This window comes from Rhineura floridana, chromosome 3 (assembly GCF_030035675.1).
Source record: "Rhineura floridana isolate rRhiFlo1 chromosome 3, rRhiFlo1.hap2, whole genome shotgun sequence".
NCBI classification, from domain to species: domain Eukaryota; kingdom Metazoa; phylum Chordata; class Lepidosauria; order Squamata; family Rhineuridae; genus Rhineura; species Rhineura floridana.
The window spans coordinates 102491630-102516789 of record NC_084482.1 but is presented as its reverse complement, the minus strand read 5'-3'; the positions used below and the strand labels follow the sequence as shown (position 1 = coordinate 102516789).

Sequence of the window (25160 nt, the reverse complement as noted above, 5' to 3'; positions counted from 1 at the left end):
GAGAGGGAAGTGTGTCGTGTTGGTTTTCTATCAAAACCAGAACAGGTAAGTGCTGTGATACAGGCACATTAAAATAGTTGTATCTTTGGTCATAATCTATCTTAAAATATAGATTTGTGGATTTAAGCATGCTTTTGGATTGTGGCCATTTCACACACATTGCTTTTGAGAATAATGCTCTAATATATCATGTTTTAAGTTAAATTCCAGGAGTTGAATTCAGCTAATTCACTGCAGGAGCAGAATGACTTTACTGCAATGAAACTTTTCCCTCCACATTCCCTCAAATCTGCTCGAGGGGAGGAAAACGTTCCACTTGTGTAATGACTTTGTTGGATGCTACATTTAATTACTATCGCTAAAAATGTTCTACATTACCATTGTTAAACAATTTTGGGTTTAAATAAGCTCCAATTTGTTCTTGTCTGAAATTAGGATTTCTTTACTCAGTCTACATCCTATATCTAGATAGTGGTGGTACATCTGTAATGTAGTGGAAAAGGCATACAAAATAAGTGAGCATATAATAGTTAATTTTGTAGGATTATACTCTCCAGTTGTCTATTTTTGAACGGACAATCTGGTAGATTATTTTATTTATAAAGCCATAAACAAATCTTGAACATAAGCAAAAAATACAAGCTCAAAGTTAAAAACAAAAAAGTACAATAGATGATAGTTGAGAAAACTGCTGCAGCAATGTTCCCTGCTACATACATACAGTGGTTTTATGTGATTTATTTAAGTGGTATTTTCATGACTTGAACATTCAAACAGGCTTCAGGAAATCAAATTTGTAATTAAAGAACTGAAATTGGCATGTATGAATTAAACACTCAGAGTAAAACATGAAGAGCAAAGCTTTCATTTTACAAAAAACAGATAAATGTATTGATACAAAAGACTTCATATAGCATTTCTAAAATCTACTTTTTGGCATTTAAGTGACGCTTTTGGAATCTTTTAATTGCTGTAATGGGTATCGATAAAGTTAGTCTGTAATTCATCATTTCTTGTAAACGGGTGCTAAAAAATTACACAGCTTCTCCTAGATTCATAAATGTTGACCGGCATGCCCATCAACACATTCAGCTCTGTTTTTGTGCAGCTAACGATATATCCCTAATAACCCTGAATCTGGAAGTACACTGAGATGCAAATCTGCTTGGGCTTTGCTTGCATGGGCAAAGGAATTTCACAGGATGTCAGAGTAAATGGGACAGTGAGTATTTTCTGGATGGTGAGAAATTGGCAATTAATACAACTGGAACTCTTGAAAAACTACCATGGTGCTAGTTTTTTGCAGTCATTCGATTGACTTGTGAAGTCCCAGTTTTCAGCATCAGGACTCCCTATAACCTACTGCTACCTTTCTTTAAGTTCTCAGGTCACTTGAATGATGAAAGCAGTGCAAGAAATACGAAGTCCAATCTGCCCTTTCTTATGAAATGATTGCCCTTCTCACCGTTTACCTGTCAATCTGAGACCCAATAAAGTCCATTAAATCTATTTATATTTATTTTATAACAATAAAGACGAACATATGCTGAAGACTTGAAATATGTATACTGTTTCTGGCTAACTGTAATAACCATGTGAAAAATGGAATAATCAAATATGTTTCAATGTGTACTATATTGGTCCACACCCAATTCAGGTCTAAAACTGAGGTATGTGGTATTGAATTTATTTCTGTTAATGTCAAGTAACTGGCTGGCCTTTCACATAATTTTTCTTTATCCCTTCTCACCCGTTTATGGACTATACAGTATGTACCAGGTGTGCAAACAAAATGGATTTGTGGTCTCTCCAGGGAATTGCATTGACTACAAATGCAAACTTTCCTGGTAAATACTTTTATTTTCTTCCATGCATGTAAGATGATCTCAGGTGGGACTAATTATTTTTTGTATTGGCAAATATTTCTTATCCACACACCTTAAAATTTGTTTCCATAGCTTAAATTCTGGATACATTTTCTCCAAAGATGGAGAAGCAAGCACTCTGGCTAGAATTAGAGTGACACCATTGGAAAGATCCCAGTGGGGTCATCTGCTGCAGCCTTTGCCTTTAATAAAATATATTTAAAATTTATCATATATACATGTTCAACATTCCCTTACAAATCTTGTCAGAAAAGCCTATCCAGCTCTTTCACTGACAAAATACTCTGATATAAAATACTCTGATACACAGATGCCTCAAATCCATAGATCTTTCTCTTTATCAGACAAGAAGGATGAGATTGTCCTCTCTATTGGGGCAAGAGGGACAGGAGCAATATCTAGATTATCGGCTCCTCTGTATTGCAAACTGCTTGGGACTATGTGCCCCTGCTGTAAATAGCTTGTACGTGAGAAGGCCTGTTCTCAACTAGGACCCGTCCTTCACTGGATCAGGGACAAGGTGTGTATTCCTACTTTTTAATCTGGTTCTGTCTTCCTGTAAGTAAGCCCCTTTTAATCTTTATTCCTTCATGCTAAAAGTACCCTGTCTTTCTAGCAAAGGAAGATTGTGAAATGAGCCTGCTGACATTAATTCTCTAATGTTCCTTAATGAAATCATGTTTTCAAGTATTTTTTTTTCTTCAAGTAATAAAACAATGTAATGCAGCTGCTCCCTGATCTAGGCCTTAGACTTCACAGTTTTCCCCTTAGTAGTCAGGTAGGAACATACCTGCTTTTAACTGATGATGACTGTAGCCTGTGCTGTGTAGCACATGTAGGTACAGGAGGGAAGCATTGCCAGTACAGAAAGAGAGCAAAGTGTGTTAGCTTTCAGAGGTGTGTGTATTTTGTGTATTTAAAATCAGTAATAGGAAAACCTTAATTATTTTTAAATAATAAATCATTATTGTGTATGGTATATAAATATTTAACCAGAAAATATACATACTCAAATATACATGCTCCATTCATCTTGGAAAAATTGAGTGTGTGATTCATGGTGCAGGGAATCAATATTTCAGTGGTATGTTGTAGTCTGGACAGGTTCTGTCTATAACTCATATTGGCTTTTTAGCTGTGTGCCTTTGTGCCAGTGCTCTTTTGCTTACATGATAATAATACAATTATGCAACATTTTAAATACAGTCCACGAATATGTTTCAAAATACTGCTAAATATAAAAAAACAAAAGGGGGAATACTAGTGCAAACACTCTGTAGGAGAACTCCACTATGTAAAAAAATAGTTTAGGCCTTTAAATAGCCTTAAATACAAAAATGATTGGATATTAAAAAGGTGCTTTCAGATTTCTTTACAGTGCTGCAATAATTACAATACTGTTTTTTGTGTTCAAGATGCTGCGTGTAAAGTAGGAGAGAACCCTAAGACATCCTCATTGTGTTTACAATTTTTTAAAACAGGAATGACATAAATTTGTTAAAATCTGGAATAACAATAATGGAATTAATGCCAATAAGACTGAACTGAACTGTTTGGGCTGCAACCCTATACACATTTACCAGGGAGTAACTCAGTGGACTTACGTCTGAGTTCATAGGATTGGGCTGACAATTGATATATCCCTCAAAATAAAAATCTGAAATGGATGGAAGTGAAAGGTTATTTGATAGCCTCAAAGCTGGGAAGATCAGGGGAAACCCTATGTATTCTTACGTTCAGTATTTGGAAGTGGCTTATTTTGGCTAATGATCTTCTGTCATGCTTGGTTTCAGTTTTACCAAATGGGGGAGGTAAGAAGTGTGAAGTCATGATGCCAATTTGTCAGACTAGAAAAGAAGAAATAACACAGAAGGAAGGAAAAATGAACATGGCATTAAGCATTGGATTAACCTGCTGGCCAGTTATGCTACAACTTCATTTGGTGCTTCTGAGATGTCATTCAGCTTTACGTCCACATACTGGAGTCTGTGTTTGTAAGCTCTGGGTTTTTTTGTTATGACTTTTGTGACTGAGCCCTTGGTACCTAGTGAGGGCTATATTCAAGTTTGCTAAAGTATTGTGAAGGACAGGGCTCTGCCTTACGCTTTCTAAGAGAATAATGCCTATTTCACCCATTCCATAATATGCCTTTCCCTATCCTTTTCCCAAATAGGCCAGTGTACCCATCTACAGTATCCTGAGTGCTGCGTGTGTTCTCCAAGAAAAACAGTGCCAGTCTTAACAAATGCACCAGTAAAGCAGCATAATGGTGCTTATTTTGTGTTAGTCAGCTTTGCCTAGCACTGGGAATGCATTAGGGGCCAGAGGGAGTACACAGCCCCTAAGTCACTTCTTTAAAAAGTTGCACAGAAGGGCAAGAGATGCTTGAGCAACTAATGGAATGTGAATAGGGTTAGGTTTTGCTGCTCTCTGACAGAAATTGCATCAAATACTATTCCTAATAAGCAGAGCTGTGCCTATTCTATCGTCCTGGTACAGAGTATAAAAAAATTAGCAACATTAAGATCCCTGTAATGGCTACCATAATAGGCTTGAAAGTGTGTGATGGTTAATCCTGGTGAGCTTTCAAAAGACTGAAAATGTGCCTAGTAAGGTTTCTAGAGATTGGGGGTGTAGCTTTTCTGTGCCTTTTGTTACTCTTTGGCCTGCCCCCATGACTAGTGAAAATATAATTAATCATGCAAAACAAGCATTTATGAGTTTTACATACCCAATACAGATTGCAGAATTCTGCTTAGCATAAAAGGTTCTCTTTTTAATTTGGAATGCACTGGAATGTCTGTCTTTGGGCAACTACAAAAGCTGCAAATATGCTATTGGGAGATGCTCAAAGGTACAACGTAATTGTTTAGAAAGTAAAAGATGTCTGCGATAAAAAACAGCATGGCCAAAACAAATGCATGCCAAGTTTGCATAAAAACAAACAAAGCCAAAAACCCTGCAGAAAAGTCCCTGTTTTTCTAGAGTATATATAGTGAATAGAAATGGGGCAATAAAAGTTGTAACTATTGTATAAAAGCGACAACAACAAAGGAATACTAGACAATTAAGACTTTCATGCATGCTTTATCTGATAAATATTTCTATTTTCAAGCTGTGGGTATCGTTCCTCTTATATCTGTGAAGAAAAACTGTTTCACCTGGAATCAACACTTATTCCCCAAGATGAGGCACAATAATTTATTCCATTTTTTCTTATGCTGGATAGCTCAGCTACTTTACATTACCTCCCGTCAGCCAACAGGGCTTATAAAAAACACACAAAACCAAACCAAAAACAAAACCGCTGCTCTTTCAGCTGTTTTAGCATCCCTGTGTAATGTCTACATGAGGACTATGGCTGAAATGCTAATCTCTGAATGGTAAGAAACGAATGCCTAACATTTAGCACCTTTCAGCTATTTTTAAAAATCTTGGTGTTTACTGTATTTCACTTTTAGCAGATCTGGTAAACAAAGAAATATAGCTCAGTTACTGACCAGAATTAAGTGTTGAGTCCTTGTTCCTACTTTTGAAGAGAGATTGAAAAGCACTTTCAGTGCTCCAGTCTTTTCCAATTACTGACTTGGCTTTCACATGACTTTGAGGCTGCCATTCGATGGCGTGGTGGGACGGCTGGGGTTGTCTTTGGGCCGCTTCCATTAGCAGCAAAACTACTCATCAAAGTGCCTTGCTGGTCTTTGCTGCATTAGTACTATGTTCCTATTGATACCACACTGTACCCTGAGGATTCGCTGGGTGATACAAATGTGTGAGACACTGCCAAGCATTTAGAAGCGAGTCCTGATGTCCTTGTAGCAGTTTTGATACGCGCAGATGTGAGGAAAGAAGGGGCTTGGTTTGGGGATGTGAAATCGGCAGGGGTAGCAAGCTTGTCTGAAGTAAAAGCAGTGGATATGCACTGGAGCACATCCAAAGGGGAGGGAGGGGAATCTATAGCACTTCCATCGGAAGAAACTGGGCTGGCACAGCGTCCTTCTTGTAGGTACCGAATGCACTTCTTTTTCCTCCTAAGAACAGTGAAGAGAGTTATCTGTAAATAAAGGGTGAATTTACAGGGTCATATTCTTAAAATGAAAGTGTTATAGCAGTCACGACAGTTATATGTCTGCAGTACACAGCAAAGGGGGGGGGGATATATGTTTAGCCTGTCAGCTCTCTATTGTAGGCCTGTTGCTCCAGAAGCATTTTTCTAAAATCTCTTGATAACTTGCAGTTATTACCACTGGGTGGCAGTGTGACTACAGTGCTGCACCTTATTTCAAACCCAACCAATATGGAAGCAAATATTTTTTTTCTGTGTCATTAGAACATGCGTCAAGGGATACCAGTATGTTCTAAGGGTTCTGATTGGTAGCAGCAGCAAAGAAATGGAAAAACTACAGGTATGGAAAGTTAGATGGGATGATTTTCCTCAGACATAATCAGTTGTGAAGTGAATACAGTGTGAGTATTCTTGCTTTCTCACAACTAAAGCTGAGAAGCTGTTGTGCACATCAGCAGCCTTGTTACATGAAATCTTGTGCTGCACTCTTACAAGTGATGGTATAAATGGTTATTGCACTGCGAGGAATGATGAGTTCAAAGGTATTAAGAATGGTCTATATTACGTTAGTGAAGGATTACAATAGGCTGATGTACTAGTCAAGGACGCTGCACTGCTGCACCAAAGTGGGTTGGCATTGCTACAGTAGTAGTAGTATTTATTATATATTTATTAGATTTATATCCCGCCCTTCCTCCCAGTAGGAGCCCAGTAGTCACTGGGCACTATCCTGAGGGTCTCTATACTAGTGTTCCACAATGTTATTGAAGGGCACATAATTGATTGCGTCAACAGATGTGGTAAGGGGGTAAAACTAGTGATTATTTGTTTATGTGGCAGGCCTAAAGGTATTTTGGATTCTATTCTACTTGCTTCATACTGGGAAGGAGCCTTTTACAGTGGGCTAGCAAATGCTTAGTGTGGTGGGATAGAGCTGCTCCCCTTGAATTGCATAGGTGATGGTAGCTATGCAGCCACAAACCACTCTGTCAGTTGTTGTGGTTATGCATATCTCTAGGGTGATTAGATTAGAATACAATTGGCACAATACAAACCAAGAAATCAAGGATGATGGTACTAAAGGGCTATCTCCATGTATAGTTTTTTAAAGCACACATCATTTATTTCAGATACTGAAAACAAAACCAGGCATTATGAGACCAGCCTACTGAAGGTGCAATTTCTTTGCCTAGAGCCCTGCTTTCCCACCCATCTTGTTGTGTGGAACCTACCAAGTTAGGGACCAGTTGTGGGAATAAGGGGGTTGAGTGTATCCTTCCCATTTTCTCAGCCTGTCCACCCTCTCACCTCACTGCCAGCTGCCCATGCCCTGGTGCATGAATAAAAGATACGGAGCAAAAGGGGTGCAGTGACAGCTTGCTAAGAATCAGAAGTGTACACAGATATCCCATTCACTGAAACGCCCTGCCAATGCTACCTATACATGAGCATAGCTGTAGTCTAAATGGTTGATGCTTGTATGATTCATAAAAAAAAGTTTATGAACTGTGACTTCTGTTAGGTTTCTCCTGAACAATATAAGGATGCAAATAGTTGGTAAGAGAACCAAGTTTCCAAGGAGGAGGGTTTATACCAGTGTAGCGTCAATTTTTTTAGTGGGGTCTGAGAATGGTGAAAGCACCAAACTTTAGACAGTGTTTTCCATCTGTTTGTTTAGCTTATGGAGTGGAACGTATCAGGACAGATATTACTGACAAGGCACAGCTGTCTGAAGCAAACAAAGTAGGAACCTGAAGTTACTGCCTATTAGAATCAGAAATAGCAGAACACTTTAATGTGCAGCAGTTGTGTAAAATAAAACAAGCCAGTTAAGCTACAAGGAAGACCCCAGCTGCGTTGATTTTGGCCCGCATTGGTTAGTCCAGTAGCAGCAAAAGGCATATGATTTAATCAATATATATCCTTTTCAAACGTTTTGAAAGTAAAGTTGTTAAAGACTGCCACTGGTTACATTGCTAGGTGGGAGTCAGCAGCCTAAGTTTAGGTGATGACTTTTTAAACTTTTTTTTTGATAATTCTAGGCTATTCAGTATAGATCTTGCTATGAAAAGAGGACAAGCTGCTTAATGGATACTGGGAATAACTGGATCCCCAACTTTTATGAGACAGTGCCTCTGTTTTTCCTGCAATAAATGCTGTGTTCTGCAGGTAGAGATGAGCTACATTGAACTAGGCAGTCTGAAGGAGCTGGTTACAGAGGGACTGTGCCATCCTTTTTGTATTGGACCTCTTCAGATAATTGATATTTTTTTTGTAATCACCTGATTTATTTATTTATTTATTTATTAAATTTATATACCGCCCGACTAGCAATAGCTCTCTGGGCGGTGAACATAAAATAGCATAAAAATACAATGAATAACAAAATAATACTAAAATACAATCATCAATCCAATACAATAAACATTTTAAAAAGTAAATCAGTGTAACTTAAAATGCTTCAGAGAATAGGAAGGTTTTGACCTGGCGCCGGAAGGAGAGCAGAGTCGGCGCCAGGCGTACTTCCTCGGGGAGACTGTTCCATAGTTCGGGGGCCACCACTGAGAAGGCCCTAGATCTTGTCATCACCCTCCGGGCCTCCCTGTGAGTTGGAACCCAGAGGAGGGCCTTCGTAGCAGAACGTAGTGCACGGGCCGGTTCATAGCGGAAGAGGCGTTCCGCAAGGTATCGTGGTCCCGCACCGTATAAGGCTTTATAGGTTAATACCAACACTTTGAATCTAGCCCGGAAACATATTGGCAACCAGTGCAAGCTGGCCAGAACAGGTGGCTGCAGAACTCTACACATGAGACTACACATGAGAGAGAACATACGGTGGCAATGAGGCACAAAGCAGAGACAGCAAGTTTGTAGACAGCTGGTTTCCAGGCCTATGATTCCCAAATTTAAAATAAAATGGTGTGGCTCTTGTGTAAAGTGGAACAGTCGTCCTCTCCCACAAGCCATTTCCGAAGAGCAGAAGCCTCTCCAAAACAGCATTTGGTGTTGATAGATGTGGCAGTAAAAGAGAATAGGTGGAAAAGAGGGATACACATCCTTTGCATGAATTGAAGTATCTTGAACTATGGCCCTTCTGAATCCAAGCCAAAGTAATCTTGACATCAGAGCTTGGTCACAGCCAATGACAGAGGTTCCTACTCCATTTTATTCTTTGTGGGATATGCTTGTTACCCCTTTTTAAAATATATGAAGCACTTCAATACAAGAGAGGGGAAAGGTATATAACTAACAATGACTTGGGGAGTAGGGAACCAAAAACTAAATCAGGCCTTCTGCACTAGAGCATATTGCAAAGGAGAGAGCTGTCCTAAGTGTGAGAGTCAATTTCACCTGGATGACATTTAGCAAAACCTGTGTCCTAAACAAACTGCTATGCTCACCAATCTTTGAAGGCTACACACTCCTTTTTAGTGAGAGTGCAGCCCTACCCTAACAGCTGCATTTCCTTCTGCATACCCCCTCATTACTCCCCACTATTTACGGCCCAAACATGAGCCAATAGGTATATACCACACATGTGTAGAACTGTATTCTGGCTCGCAATTCTAATCTCAGGAAGAACTGTTTTTGCTGGCAATAGGATAGCTTGGAGTGCTTATCTCAGAAGGTCGTCTAATCTAACTCCCTGCCAATGCAGGAACTCCACTACTCTAGCATCCTTGCTCGGCAGCCATCTCATTGCCGCCAGTGTGATACGTCATAAAGGAAGGACAAGCTTGAGGGAAGACAGACGAATCATAACTGCGTTTTTACTACCAAGCCTATACACTGAACCTGGCAGTAAGTCCCACTGAACTGGACTATGTCTTGAGAAGACATACAAAGGATTGCACTGTTAAGGTTTCTTTTCCTCTGTGTCTATCCCTTGTACTTTCCTAACTTAGAGGTAGAAAGCTTTTAGAAGCAACACTCAAACAGGTGACACCCATGGAAAACTTGGACAGGCCATAATAAGCAAGCCTAAGGAGTGCCATTAGTAGTGTTAGGAGCAAGGGGAGCTGCAGAAACGGTGCACCAAAAATAAAAATCACACAGAGTAGCTGCCTGTATAAGGAACAAGCCTAGATAGCAAAGATGTCTGATACACACCTGCATGGGCCGCACCAGTCCATTTGTTGGTTGAGACCAAAGCGAGCTCTGCATTTCTTAGGAGAGGCAGGATCTGAGCAAGGAGCATGCGTGGCGAAGAATGGGCAAGGCAGAGGCACAAACAGCAGCAAGAGCAGGAAGAAGAAGAAAAGATGCAACATCAATTTAGCTGCTAGAGACAAAACTAAACAGGCCACATCAACCCAGTTCTTCAGCACCAGGTTTCTCCTGAAAACCGCATCTCTTCTGGAACAAAATATGTTGCAGGCAAATAACAAAACAATCTTATACAGCAGAGCCAGGAATGCAGTGGCTGGGAGAACAGCTTCAGGCTGTTAATAGTGCTTTAGATTTATTTATTCATTATTCTTATTTTGGTTGCTCTTCTATTTCAATTTTATTATTATTAAATTTATACCCTGCCTTTCCTCCTCTTGGACATTTGAGAAAATATTCCAGAAGGTACTGACAATGTAAAAATCCTTTAAAAAAAAAGTAAAAATGCCTGGCTTTTGTTGTGTCTGAATTCTGCTGCGACAGAAAAGAACTCATTACTTTGTGTATTTTATTTGGGTTGTGCTTCCAGCTCATGCAGAACTGTCTAAAAGGCCCTCCTAAGAGCCAAAATACTAAAATAAGCACAGATTTTATTTAAAAAAAATGCAAGGAATAGGTTGTCAGTTAACAATTAGCCTCTGGGACCCTGATGCTTAGCAGGTAGCCCATGGTTTAGTTCCTGTACATTGATATTTTCCTAAGGGCCTGTAATGCCTCTGCTCCTTCTCCCTCTACTGCCTGCAGAGAGATGCTGGTGCCATCCAGATGTTGCTGGACTACAACTCCCATTATCCCTAACTATTGGCCATGCTGGCTCTGGCTGATGGAAGCCACAGTCCAACAACAAATGGAGTTCATCAGGTTCCCTATACTGCTCTACTTCCTCTCTATAGGCACCTCCAGTCACAAGTGGTTTTCCAGTTCTGACAGCTATGTTCACTTTTTTTTAATGGCTGCTACATCTAAGGAAAATGCACCACCATTAAGAAATGCAGATCCAAGGCCTGGCAAATGTGTGGCCACTGACCACAATGAGTGTAGCAGAATAGTGGTGGTGGAATAGTAGCTGGTCTAACGATCCCCAAAGTGAAAACTGCTCAGACCGCAAAACTGTGAGGCTAGAGTAGCAATCCTATGCTTATAATGTGGGACCAAACCTCATTTCACTTAGTGGGACTTGTGTCAGAACAAGCATGCTTAGTATGCAAGCTTGCTTAAAACTGTTTGAATGGCTTGAGGATTGCAGCCGAGACAGGACGTTTCTGTGCACATTTGCCACCTTCATTGATGGGGACTGGGAATCCCAAACTTTTAAACTATTTTTATGATGAAAAACAAATCCCAACTTCATTGAACCATGTTTGAGTTCTGCACAATAAGATGTGACAAAGATAAAATTCATATGGTATAAATTAAGGCTGAGTGGGTTAGTATTCTGGATGCCCTAGAAATGTAGCTTATGGCAAAATACCCCAATCCATATTGGGATGATGGTCAATAACTTATTAGCTGAGGGTGGTGGGGGGCTGCTGGCTAAGAGATATTTTAAAGACCTTTCCTTTCTGCAGCTTTGTAGAGTAAGAGTTCTCAAATTGTGATCCCGGACCATTAAGGTAGTCCATGGCATGTATGTGGATTTGTGGTTGAAGATAGGAGACGGCACTTCCATCACTTTAAATATTTATACTGATTTTAATTGTATTTATATTGCTATAACACACAAAAAAATATTAAGTGGCCCGCCAAGACCCTCAACAATTTTTAAGTGGTCCATGGGGAAAAATGTTTGGGAACTACTGTTGTAGGGGATTGGGAAACTACAACAGTAGCAACCACAAAAGTTAAAGGCAAAAGGAAGGAGCTACATTTGATGTGTCAAAATGCGACTAGATATCAATGGAATAGTATTCCTTCCCTCTTAATTTGTCTAATAATAATGTCACAGCAGAGCAGACAGGAGAGACAACTGCAGATAGTGGCAAAGCTAGAAGAAATAGCGGTTATGTCTCATGTGAAATGAAACAGAGTTTATGGCACAGAAAGTGACTTGGCTATAGATGAAACAAGGTAGTATTAGCATAGATATGGATTACCCCAGTCACGTTAAACCACAGATGCAAATCCTAAAGGAAGATTATAGCTATTGTTTAGCTACCTCAACTAATCCCCTACCAATGTAAACAAAGTGTCCGTTACTAGATAATGTACTGGATTTTGCACCAGCACATTTACCTGAGTTGGAGTCATGCTGCTTTTCTCTTGTTCGTCTTTTCTTCTTCCCCTAGGATTAAAAAAAGAGGGAGGGGAAACATCATAATGTGAACAAAAGCAACTGTTTTTGCCACAAGATCAGTTTGAAGAGAAAGTAAGAGAGGGTGAGGCCAAGGCAGCTACTTGCCATCCCTTCCAACTTGCCTGCTTCATGTCTAATGGATTCTTGCTAATCCAGACCCCTTGTTTGGCTTGCAATTGACAATTGCAGGGTCAGATGGCACCCTTCCCCTGGTGGTCCAAACTTGGTCCACAAGCTGTCAGTCACTGTTGTGTTGGTTCTTACAAAAGGCAGCCCCAAATGGGATGGATCCTTCTGTTGTTGCCAACTCATACTGTAGGAACCCCTCCCCACCTTTAGTCCTTCTTGCAGCATTCTGTCCAGCTCTCAGTGCCACCAGCCTGGAAAAGCTTGTGAAAAGCTGCAAAGGCCAGACTTACACCTGGGAAGCAACAGTTTAGCTAATTTGGGAGAGCAGTCCCTGGAAGCTCTAGATGTAAAAGAAGGAGAAGGTACCATTTCAGTGAAAAGCAACAAACAGCCATAGTAAGTTAATGAGGCTTATTTCTGGGCACCTCCTCCTTCCCTGCATCAGTTATTCTTGCAGATGACTCACTTGGGCACATTTTTGTTTTTTTTTTACAGATGCATAGGAGACCTGTTAGCTATTTTTTTAATGGTCACCTTACATCAACATCCTGCTGGGAGGAAGGGCGGGATATAAATCAAATAAATAAAACCAACAATTCATGTTCTTTATGCTATGGCTGAAATTAACATCTAAATTCAGATTGCAAATATCAACAGAGGACAAACAAAAACTATCTCCGCAGTGTAGATGAACAACATGTAGGCTCCCCGATACCTCTGCATATCCACCATGCACAGCAGGTCTGCCCCGTCCATTCCATCTCCCCAGTTGTGCTGTACTGGACAGGGCCCTCCCCATAATAGGGCTGCTCTACCACAGTGGCAGCTAAGAGCAGTACTCTGCAGCACTGTATTGGCCTCTTGTCCTCCCTCCATTTGCTCATAGTCTGTGACAAAAGGCTTCTGGAGTATTAGGGTCTTTGACCATCAGTCTCAGGCTCACTTTTTGAAATACAGGAAAGACCTCTGCCCTTTTTCACAACTAAAATATACTGAGCTCATGGAGGGGAATTGTGCCCAGTGGCCCCTCCGCACAATTGGTCAAAAGTCTGAAACTGGTCCATAGCTGCAATACATATGGTGTGGAACATGGACTGATGTATTAATTGTATCTCAAAAAGGTCAGAAAAAGGCACAGGTCTTTTCATATAGCCATCTTTTTGTTCAGTAAAAACCCCAAAGTGGCCTACAGGGGAAGGTGCATAGCATGCTTCCACCATAGTGCAATGGTGTCCGTTGAGCAGAGAACCTAGATTTCTCCATACACCAGCAATCTGTACATGCACAAAGACTGGTTGTATTCTGTGCATACATGAAGATGATCTTCTGAGCAAAAATGTAGAAAGCTTTTGAGCTGGTGCAGAATGGAAAAGGTGGTTGTGCATGGATGGGTGGAGCGCACTGGGTCATCATCTCCTTTTCAGCCATCCTGCCACACTAGTGGCCTGCAGCCTACACACAATTGTTCCCAAAATGAAACAGGCTGTTAGATTTATTGAAAATGTTTTTTTTAAAAGGGTGGGGGAAGAGAGCTGTCCAAATTTCAGGGAGAGCATATGGAATGGAAGATCATGGTTAAAAATTAGCTTTGGTAACAGGTGATGAGCTTTGAAATACACAACTTTCCTTGACTGAAGAATAATTTCAAAGCAGGTATTATAAATAAAAAGAGGCACATGCCCCAAATTTAAGGCCTGTTTTTCATCATGCACATCTCTTGCACCAGCATTTGTAATGTCTTCATGTTAGCCTCATCATGTTCTGGAGTATAGAAACTGAACATCACAGGCAGTATGAAAGATGCATCATATTTTCAGGTTTGGGCAGCCCAGTCCCAAACCTATTCAGACGCAAGTCCCATCGAATTCAATGGGACATACTTCTGCAGTAACACATTTAGGCTTGCAATATTTTTGTTTGAACTTCCATGATTGTGAACGTGGAGCAAAACAAAGGCTTTTCCATTTTAAGTTCAAATGGCATTTAAACATGTTTGTCATTAGCAAGGCACAAAAGCCACTTTGCTGATGAAAGCAGGCAAAATAAAACCAGACTGTCTTTCCCTACTCTTCTCCATGTAGTATTGATTTTGTTTGCAGCAGGAGGCCTTACACAGCTGCCCAACACCACAATTAAAACATAATGTTGGTGGCAGTCACTTACAAGCTCTGTGCCTGGATTGTGACAAGAGTCTACATCTCAGCTGTAAGATGGAAACGTTCTAAAGCACTTTGGGACATTCCTATTGCAAATGAGTTTGGTTTTGGAAAGCAGTTCATTAGGAGCAGCGATGGGGAACCTCTGGACCAATCATGGTCCTTCAGAGGGTCCTATTTGGCTGCCAAGACCATTTTCCCTAAACCACGCCCACCTATCAATCAACTCACATCGCTAGTAATGTCAGCTGATGGGCAGGAGGACAGGATTTTATCTTGCATTGGCTGCATGATCCTGTAACCAGCAGGGAACAAGATCACACACAGCCAGAGCAGCAGGATTTAATCTCCACTCATTAGGTCTCCTGCCCAAGCAACTTCAAAGAGGCTTTTGTCAAGGCTTTAAGACACCTCCTGCACTCTAGTTTGCTCAAATGGTACCATGAAGGCTGTCTTAAAGCCTTTTACAAGTTATATGCTTCCCTTTTAAGTCCCTCAAGAATGTGGACTTAAAGGGGCGGAGAGACTTGCAAAAGCCTCTTCCAAGTCAGACTTAAAAGGAAAGCACAGGGAGACTTGAAAGGCGCTTTTGCAAGTCTCGGGTACTTAAAAGTGAAGCAACAGATTTTGACAAGTGGGTGGTCCCACCCACCTGTCAATCATGCAAAGTCATGATGATATTTTGTGATTGACAGGTGGGCTATCCTGCCCACCTGTCAAATTTGGCCTGCGAGGCAGAGCCTGATAAGGATATGGCTAGTGGAGCCATAAAGGTTTCCCACCCCCAGTCTACTGCCTCTGCAATGCTGAAAAATCAATTCAAGCATTCAGAAAGAGATTGTGACAGTATCCTTATGAACATGCCCCATTGGAATGGCAGTGGGTTTTTGCATATTTGAATGTTTCTCTAAAAGTTCTAGTACAAGCTAGAAAGCTAGCATGTCAAGGAGCAAGGTTCTAGCCAAGCCGTCCGTCTGAGGTGCCAGCATCCTATTTGTATGGAATTTTTGACATGCTCTCTGACTGGCCTCAAGCTCCATGGACAGCATTACACACTATGCTCCAAACATCTGTTCTTAAAGCCCAGCTGCTGCTTCTCCTGTGCAAATCGGGCTAGAGGGCTCCACTTGCAACACAGGATCTTTGGGCAGAAGGAGGGCACTAAGTCCTTCTCCTTGCCAACTGTCTTCCTGAGCTCCCCCTCCCTAGGTGCTTTCTCCCAATTCCAGGTTCAAGACACATATTTGCAATGAAAACACGAGGCAAAGGCAGCTTATTGACTTGTGGAATGAGTGGAAAACTAACTACCCTCTTCTTCCCAAAGCTTTTCTGCTGCAGTTCACACCACTCCATCCATACTTTGCACAGGACAAGCAGAAAATATGAAGCCGAGTCAGAACTCAAAAGTCCTGTACTAAATAACAGGCTTAAGGAGGCCTTGACAGATATTTGCAGTGAAGGGAGAAGACCAAGCCTTCTATTTTCCACCCACCACTGCTTTCCTAAGAAGAGTTAATCTCTTGCCACTCATCAGTCCACCAGCCCAAGAAGAGCCAAAAGCCAGACTTCCCATTGTCATCACAGCTGTTTCCACAAAAGAGCTATCAGTGGGTGAGAAGAAGACCAACACCAGCTTCCCTATTTCCCTATTGGATTTACCATTTCCCTATTGGATTATCACAATATTTGCCATAAGATCTTTATGTTTGCTCTCTCTAGGGACAGGGTGAGCTGCAAACATGCATGAATGTGACGGTCTGAATGAATAAATAACTACCAGGAGAGGGGAAGACAGAGGATCCGTGTATGTGCTTCTAGAGTCAGGAGCTTTATAGAGCCTCTTACAGCTTCCTTTCTGTTTGGCAGAGGCAGAAAGCCAGAGGCTTAGCCATCATGTACACACAGTGTGTGACTGGAAGGAAAGGTGGTCAGAATGCACCAGCTGCCAAAGTGTAGATAATGAGCTTATTAACAAAAGTCACAGGTGGATAAAACTGAATGAGAGAGACACAAACATTCACAACCCATGTTCATTACCAGATGGCTGGGGACAAACCGTAAGGGATTGCCATCACCTTCAGAGCCTGTTTGTGGGCTTCCTGGAAGCATCTGTCTGGCCTCTGCTAGAAACAAGATGCTGGACACTAGTTGGACCCCTGGTCTGATCCAGAAAGGCAGTCCTCATTGGTGTTAAAAATATTAGTGCAATGACACAACAAATCAGGTGGAGCCTACAGTTTCTTGCACATTTTCTTGTGCAATGCAAACAATCCATCCTTTTTATCCTGTGCTCCACCTACTTTAAATAATGTCTGCAGCACTTCTCATGTAGTCAGTGAAGCTCTGCTGCTGTTCAGATTGAAATAGCTTCCCCTTATTTCCAAGTGTTCACTCCATCTTTGATCATGTATGATGACATATGCAAGGCCAATATATCCAGGTCATAGATTCATCATTTTCACTGCCTTGTAGGAAAGGCCATGCTGTCCAGCCTGTTTATCCTCCATTTATTTGTTTTGAGGAGGCATGCTTCTCAAATCAGGCTCCCAAGGACAACAATAACTAAGGTAATGACCTCTAGTACTCATATTCTTGGGCTGCTGAGGATTCAAAATGGCAGCTGGAGAAGTGGAGCGATGCCTCTATTTGTTATTGCCAAGTCTCCATGGTTTGTTTTAAGGCTGATCAGACATTATTAATGACCTATTAGCCTAAAAAGGAAAGTGCTGCCATGGAGTGTCCACCCACTTCCACTGACACACAAGTTCACCATCTGAAAAAACCACACAGAGCCCATTGATTGTCCCCTTCAATTCAACAAATTCCATAGCCAATGAGCAATTCTATGGCCATGGAAAAGCTCAGGGCTCCTGGAATTCTGCAGCCAACGCTGGGTTAGGTGGATGCATGAGTGGCAGATGGTTACAGACTCTCACTGCCGTAATGCAGAATGACATTTGCTGCAGAATTCTCTTACCCTTGCCGCAGAAACCGGCCCTGAAGTGCTGCTGAATTCCAGGGGCCCTGAGTTAAACTTTGTGTGATCACGGGACGAAGAGCCTGAAGAAGACTGAAGAGCAAGGGGTAAAGTGTTAAAAGAGCAGCTGTGATGAGCACTGAAACAATGCACCAAATAAGTACACAAGCACATCTGGAAGTAGGCAGAAAAACCCAAGCAGAGTGAATTCAGAGAATTTCACCATTAACTGACTAATTAAAACAAGCTATTTGTATAGCTGAAAAGAAACCTGGGAACTGTAACTATCTTGAGTCACACAATGGCAGATGAACTTTGAAGGAGAAGGCCTAGGAGGAAGGAAGAAAACACAGTTTTTCCTTTTATCATTTGGCATTTATCATTTTGGGTCACATCTGTTGTAAATAATATTTATTTATTATTTGATTTATATTCCGCCCTTCCTCCCAGCAGGAGCCAACGCGCCAAGCAGGAGTCCAGGGTGGCAATTATTATTAATAGTAATAATAACAGTAATAATACTGTAGGCTTACAAACAAAATAGCCATTTTTACTAGCATACTAGGCCACATTTCCTGATTGCTTCCCCCATGAAGGGCCTCTTCAAACTCCTGCAGATACTTGTGAGTGGCTGAAACACACTCCTAATCTCAATGGACTGCAATCGGTGATGCCTTTCTGTTCCCTAAAGGGCTTTTGATCCAGTGGAAGCCTCTGCTAATTGCAGAGGGGAGGTGATTTTTTGCTGATTCCACATTCCCCCTGCAGCCCCCCCATCACCTCCCTCCAATTCCAGAAGGAGGTCATCAGCATAAATCTTCTCCCCTACTTGCATTAGCTGATGGACTCCACTGGATCAGAAGCCCTTCTGCAAACTTAAGGGCTCCCTTGGATGCAACCCCTTTGTCCCTGGTCACTCCAATACCCGTTAGTACCCAGTTCTCTGCATCTAACCCTTCCTTAAAGTGCTCTCTCTGACCTTCTTCCAGGATCATTCCCATTGCTCTGTCCCAGCCCTTTTCCCTCTTAACCACCATTCTTCTTCCTGCAGCATTAGTCCTTTCAGCACCTTTAGGCAGTTGCTAGCTATTTTCCATGAGCAGCTTGGACACTGTTAACTCTTTTATCCAGCTTCCCACCTTTGTACAACAAGACCAGTTTCTACAGAGGTGAGGTGTGCAAAAAGCATTTATCCATGCAGGGGTCCACATGGCCCAGCTTCATGCTTAAAGGCTTTTAAACGTATGCACCAGCCCCTTTGCAATCTGTATGCCAGCAGGAGGGAAGCCTTGCGCTAGCATGTGAAAGCTGCACATGAAGGGGCCAGTGCATGCACTGAGAACCTTTCAATAAGACACTGGATTCTGCAGTATCATGCACTGGTTTAAGTTCCTTTTGTGAGCCCTGCATCTTATCTAAATTGGCCCTTGGCTTGGAGAATAAAGGTTTGCAGCCCTAGAAGAGCAGTGCACTGTTTATGTGCTAATTGCAGTATTTTCTAAGATGCTAAGATTCTTAAGGTTTCAACAAATATCTTTGCCACCCAATTAAAAAAAAGGCAGTTGCATCTGGCTCTGTATATTTGCAGTAAGCTGCCACCAGTTTAACTATTTTTCACATTTAACAGCATAGATAAAAGAAATGGGGGGGGGAATTAACAACTGAAACGCTTTCGGCCTTCAAAGCTTTTTCACAAGTTAACTTTTGGCTAAAAAAGCAAAAGTCATTATCTTAACAGGGTCATTGAACTTGCCGTCCTTTTCCCATCTAAAACCCTACTCAGGCGTTCACCCCTGCCCAGTGCATTATTATCGTGAGAGGGGGACAGCAGCACCGGCAACTTGTTGGCCCTGCTGCTAGCCTCTCCATCATATTCTAAATTGCACAGGGAGTCTACATGGGCAGAGCTGCTCCCCTTTTGCTGACGTTACTTCTCTAGCACATGGAAGGCAAGGGAGCCGATGATGGGAATGTGGCAAAAGGGGCAGGGGGCATCTCCCCTCATGTGATTCTAATGGGCTGAACAGGGCTTATGTGGATTCAGAAATAAATGCACATAAATACTACACAGCATTTGAGAGCAGAGGCCTCTAGTTATCAGGGAGTAATTTTCATTTTCTAACATCCCTCCTCCTAGGATAAACTTTGTCTTTAAAAATGGAAAATCCTGAAGCCATAACAACTATTAGGTAAGTAAGGAAATGAAATATCCTGAAGTTAGGGATATCCGTTACATTTTATGGACATACAATACTCTGGAATAAGGGGAAATTCTTTCAAATAAACACCGCTCCTGAATAATAAGGGAAACTGATAACTAAATGGATTTTTCAGAATACTATTATTCTGACACAACATTTAAAAGAAATCACTACCATCCCACATTCACCAGGTACAAACTGAAATTGTATTACTTCTTAATTTTTTTAAAAAACAACAACCCCAAAAGGTTAGTTAGAAATAAGAAATCCTTATATTTTGACTTGATATCAAACATTAGAAGAGTTCACCAGTTCACCTTCTTCCAGCCCAATCCAGTCTTAATCCACACTATTCCTTTCACTGGGATTTACCTCCAAGTACTTTTGTGTAGGATTGCAGTGAAGAATTTAAGGAGAGCTTTGCTGGATCAGGCCAAGCGACCCATTAGGTCCCGCTGTTCTCACAGTGGCCAACCTGATGCCTCTGGGAATCCTGCCAGCAGGCCCTGAGTGCAAGAGCACTCTTCTGCTTGTGATTCCCAGCAACTGGCGTTCAGAGACATACTGCCTCCAACTGTGGAGGCATATATAGTCATCACAGTTAGTAGCTGTTGACAGCCTTATCCTCCATGACATGGCTACCTTGTTATGTTGCCTGATCCTATCTATATTTTCTCTGAAGTAATTTCCACTGAGCTCGCTGGGACGTTCTCCTAATCAAGTGCTGGAGCCTGCCTGTGGTCATGCACAGCTGCAGTTCATATGCAGGGGAATTTGCCTGTGGATAGTGAATTAATACTGATTCCCCCCAGATGTGCTTAGCACATTTTCCATAGGGTTATTTTCTCTCCAAAAAACTTTGAAAATCTTCTCTTGACCAACCATTCTATGTATCATCACTTTTTAAACAACCCAAGATCAATGCATGAAAAGAGAACTGTGCACTGCTGTCTTTATATTTGAAAAACCTTGCATTTGGGAACTTTGATCATTTTTAACAGCAGCAACAACAACAAATCTTCATGGCAGCAATGTATCAGTCTGGAAAGGTCAACAGAAAGATCTTCAAATGAGATGCGATGGGCAATGGAGAGTTATTAGGAAAGGATATGAGAAAAGTAGCCATAGCAACAACAGAAGAGCAAGAAATCATGCATTAATTAAGGAGACCTTTTTACAAAAGACTGTTAAGACATTTAGCCTAGCATTTTCAGTGGGTGGAATCCAACACTGTGCAAGCAGACTTCCACTCATACAACAGGATTCCACTTTTCCCTGCTCCCTGCGGCCATCTGTAAACCGCTGCTGAAGGATCCCCCAAGACTTCAGAGTTGATTCAAAAGCTGTGCAGAGGCTGCAGGGAGGAGAGGTGAATGGAAGTCTGTTCCACTTGCACACAGGCTGTGTTAGACACAACCCAGTTACTTCTACCACATTTGTGTTGTTTTCCTCAGCTGTTATTAAGGAAACATAATTCAGGTTTTAATTGCCTCACCCACTGAGTATCTCATTGTTTCCTTTGTTTTCTAATGAGTTGCAGGAACAAGCTTCTTGAACAAATCTGGCATGGGTGTCATGGCTGCTCAAGGGATTGCTGTTTTTGACCTGCAAACTTAAATGTAACTCCTTGTACTTGAAGGTACAGTATGGGAGTGATTTTATTTCCTGCCTGACTAGTCATATGACAGCAAGGTGACCTAAATTCCACCTCCTCCCCTTCTCAGTGGCAGGGCTTAGCATTCAGTGTGGGCAGCGTAGCAGAGAGATTCCCAAAGCAGCTGCTTCCTGGCTTTCGACATATCACAATAAGCACATTTTGGCTTGGGCCTGGGCACAGCCTATGTCCCAGCATTTCCATGTCCTGACGTCTAACAGGAGGGAAACATGCAGGGCCTATAAGTCAGGCAGCCACTATCGTGAACTGTCTACTTTATATTGAGCCACTCAATACCACAGGTCTTGTTGCTCTGAGACAGAGGACTTTCCCAGTCCTTGTACTTGAAATAATTTGAAATGTGCCTATGGACACATTTGCACATTTTGGAAAGCTTCACATGTGCCATCGCAAAATGGCTGCCGTGGGAGGGCATGGGCATTCACTAAATTTGTTACTGCAACAAAACAATTTCCAAAATCCATTTCACAGAAGACAAAGTGGTGAGGTTCAGCGGCAAAATAATTTGCTCAGAAGTACAAGACTGCAGTCCTATACAGGCTTACATGAGAGTAAATCCCACTGAATTCTGTGAGGCTTGCTATTGAGTAGGCCTGTGATCACTTCGGCAGCACATAAGCTAAAACTGACTGACTGAGTAGGCCTGCACAGCATTCCTCTGCATAGCCCACTCACCTTTCTCTCTTTCAGGAGGCCAGATGCAAAAAGGAGAGGGCTCCTTTAGTTGTGTAGAAGAGGGCACTTCAGCAGATTTAGCTTGCATGACACCAACAATATATCATTAGTAGAGAATAACTGTATTCTATAGAGAACAGTTGTAAACATACAAAGCTGCCCTTATGTTGAGTCAGACCAATGGTCTATCTAGCCTCACACTGCCCACCCTAACAGTAGATCTCCAGCTCCTCATGCTGACATCTTTCCCAACTCTGCTAGCTGATATATTTTAATAGGATATGTCTAGGATTGGATCTGGAACCTCTTGCACGCAAAATATTAGGCATACTGAACTACAGGACACTCCTGTCCTTTTTATTGCATATTCATGATGGTTTGTACTCATGATGCTATTGGGGTGGTCAATGCGATCCTGCTTTCAATACTATCTATGCCAGCAAAAGTTTTGGGGTAATCATACTGCTTTATTTCCAATCAGTACATGTCTTGTAACTTCCTGCTGAAATCTTGTAACACTTTATACCACAACAGTTCCGTTGTGGGGATTTTCCGTCATTTTCTGTACGGCAGAACAACCAATAAAGTTGAATAAATCCACCACTAATGTGCTCTTATTGTGTCAAGAACATGTTGCTCAATACACCCACAATAAAGCACCAGTCTGGAGGGGCCCTTTGATCTCCTCCCCTTTCCTTACACCTTGAATGAGTTGCTAGAAACTGCAGGAGGGCAGAGTGCTCTAGCACTCAGGTTCTGATTGTGGGCTTCCCAAGGCCATCTGGTTGACCACTATGAGAACAGGATGCTGGACCAGCAGGCCACTGGCCTGATCCAGCAGGCCTCCTCTTAAGAACATAAGAAGAGCCTGCTGGATCAGGCCAGTGGCCCATCTAGTCCAGCATCCTGGGGGATGCCCATTATCAGCCAACAGGCTCCCCCTGGTGTCAAAAAATACAAAAAATAGTGAAATAAACAAAGCAAAATGCAGCTTGCTCTGGCCCAAGGAGCCCAAGCAGGCCAGGCTGTTGCCTAATTCCTGACTTGCACTGAAGTGAGAGTGGGCCCTGTTGGTTCTCAAAGTGGGTTATTTGTAAATGAGTGAATTAATAAATATGGAATGATGAAAAACCTGAAAGGAAATATCCTAGAAGAAATTTATCTTGTTACAAAAGTTTGGAGAGATGATGTGCAAAATCCTCCTTTATATTTAGCTGGATGATCCCAGGCTGAAGCCAGTGGCATATGTGCAGGGATGCCAACATTGGTTTTAAAAAATTCTGGAGATGCTAAGCAGATTTCTGGGTGATTTGCAATAGATCAGAAAGGATCCCAATTGTTTAACAACAGCAAGACTTTTGCTACCTACATTCGGCTGCGGAAGTAAAGAAAACTAACCAAGAGTGGACTTTTGTGCAAAGGACAGTGAACTCAGTTCTCTTCTCGTACTGAAAACAAATTCCTAGGCTCAGAAAAAGCTCCATGTTCATCAATTCTAACTGTATGCCTTTTTCAGCTGGCTCTGCTTGGCAGATCTTTAGATACAAAACAAAGTAGCCCTTCAAAGTCTGAAATCTGCCCAGCCCTGCCCTAGATCACATGCTGTGAAACAGCACTGGCTGTCTTGGCATGCACAGAGGCACAGAGGTTTGGTGACATACTGCGCATATTCAGGAATTCAGGATGTGCAGCTACCTAAAAATGGAGCACAAACTGTGCTAACTGAAGTGTCTGTGGGGTGCTGATTCTGTTGGAAGGATCCATGCAAAAAGCCCTGCCTATGTGATTGCAGGATTTTAAATATTAAAGCTGCATCGTGGTATGGAGAAGCAGCTCCCATTGTGGAGGTGTCATGGGTAAAGGACATCTTAGTGCACTCATGTCCCATAGCTGCATGTCCATGTGCATTAAAAAGTTATGAGATGGGTGTGGGAAGCCTTCTTTTTAAAATTCCAGTTTCATTAAGAAGGCATTTATCAAATCAACAGGAACAACTGGCTGAGATGAATTTCTTTTAATGAGACACAAGCTCATATATGTGTGTGGGGGGATGGGAAGTGAGTGCAAAGAGCTGCATGGTTTTCTCTAGAATTTCAAGCAAGTAAGTGTTGACCTGCCTAGAGCATCAGAGGTAAGATTTTGACATTTCACATGAGAAAAAAACCCAATTCAAATAAAAAGATATGTGGGGGCCTGTTATCCACTGACAACTGATTTGGGTGAATGTAGAGCAAGTGTGATGTAGTGGTTAGAGTGCTTGACTATGACCTGGGAGACAAGGGCTCAAATCCCCAATCAGCCATGAAGCTCTTGGGCCAGTCACCCTCACCCCAACCACCTCAAGGTTGTTGTGAGGATAATATGGAGACAAGGATGGCCACATATGCTACCTTCAACTCCCTGGGGGAGGAGTTTAAAGGAGTTTGGATGATGCTGGTCCATTCAGACAGCCCCCTAAATCCCCAAAACCGTTCAGAGACATTTCAGAAGGGGTGAGGAAGGCATCATCTCATTTAAAGAGGCTGCTGCAGTTCAGCTATCAACTGATGTTTGGGCTGAATCTGATTCTTTAAATTCAGTGCCTTTGTCACTTTCCATGGATGAGATCAGGAGGGTCAATGGAGCCAAGCAGAGCCTAGTAACATGAATATAGCCACAAGCAAATGCAAAATGTAGAATCGGCACAAATGAAAAGCCAACATGGCACACCATGTCTGGCTGAGCTGCAATTAAACTGGATCTAGTAATATTAATCTCACCAAATTAGGTGTATGATCATCACAAACAAAAGATAAGTATGACAAACCATATCACCCAGAGAGAATACATCTTAATTTACATCAATAATTAAGAGTTCTAAGACAAATACAGGTGTGGTTATTATTATTAGCTGTGAGTCTCTGCCTTCTCCACATTTTAATTTCTCTCGAGGGCT

The 25160-nt window shown here is 41.7% G+C and overlaps 1 protein-coding gene across 10 annotated transcripts in view; it reads right to left on the bottom strand.

Annotated features, from left to right (window-relative positions):
* Positions 1–577: 577 nt before the first annotated feature.
* The window catches only part of TCF7 (transcription factor 7), a 177082-nt gene continuing 152499 nt past the window's right edge, over positions 578–25160 (bottom strand). For 2 of the 10 annotated variants that reach the window (XM_061617090.1, XM_061617089.1), the window contains 4 exons: positions 17675–17767; positions 12352–12400; positions 10063–10135; positions 578–5917 (listed from right to left, as the gene is read on the bottom strand). In XM_061617090.1, the coding sequence (XP_061473074.1) occupies positions 5602–5917; positions 10063–10135; positions 12352–12400; positions 17675–17767 (531 nt within the window). In that variant the 3' untranslated portion in view covers positions 578–5601. Of the gene's footprint in view, positions 5941–10062; positions 10136–12351; positions 12401–17674; positions 17768–25160 lie in introns of all 10 variants that reach the window. The other 8 variants (XM_061617092.1, XM_061617091.1, XM_061617098.1 and 5 more) reach the window with 6 other exon arrangements.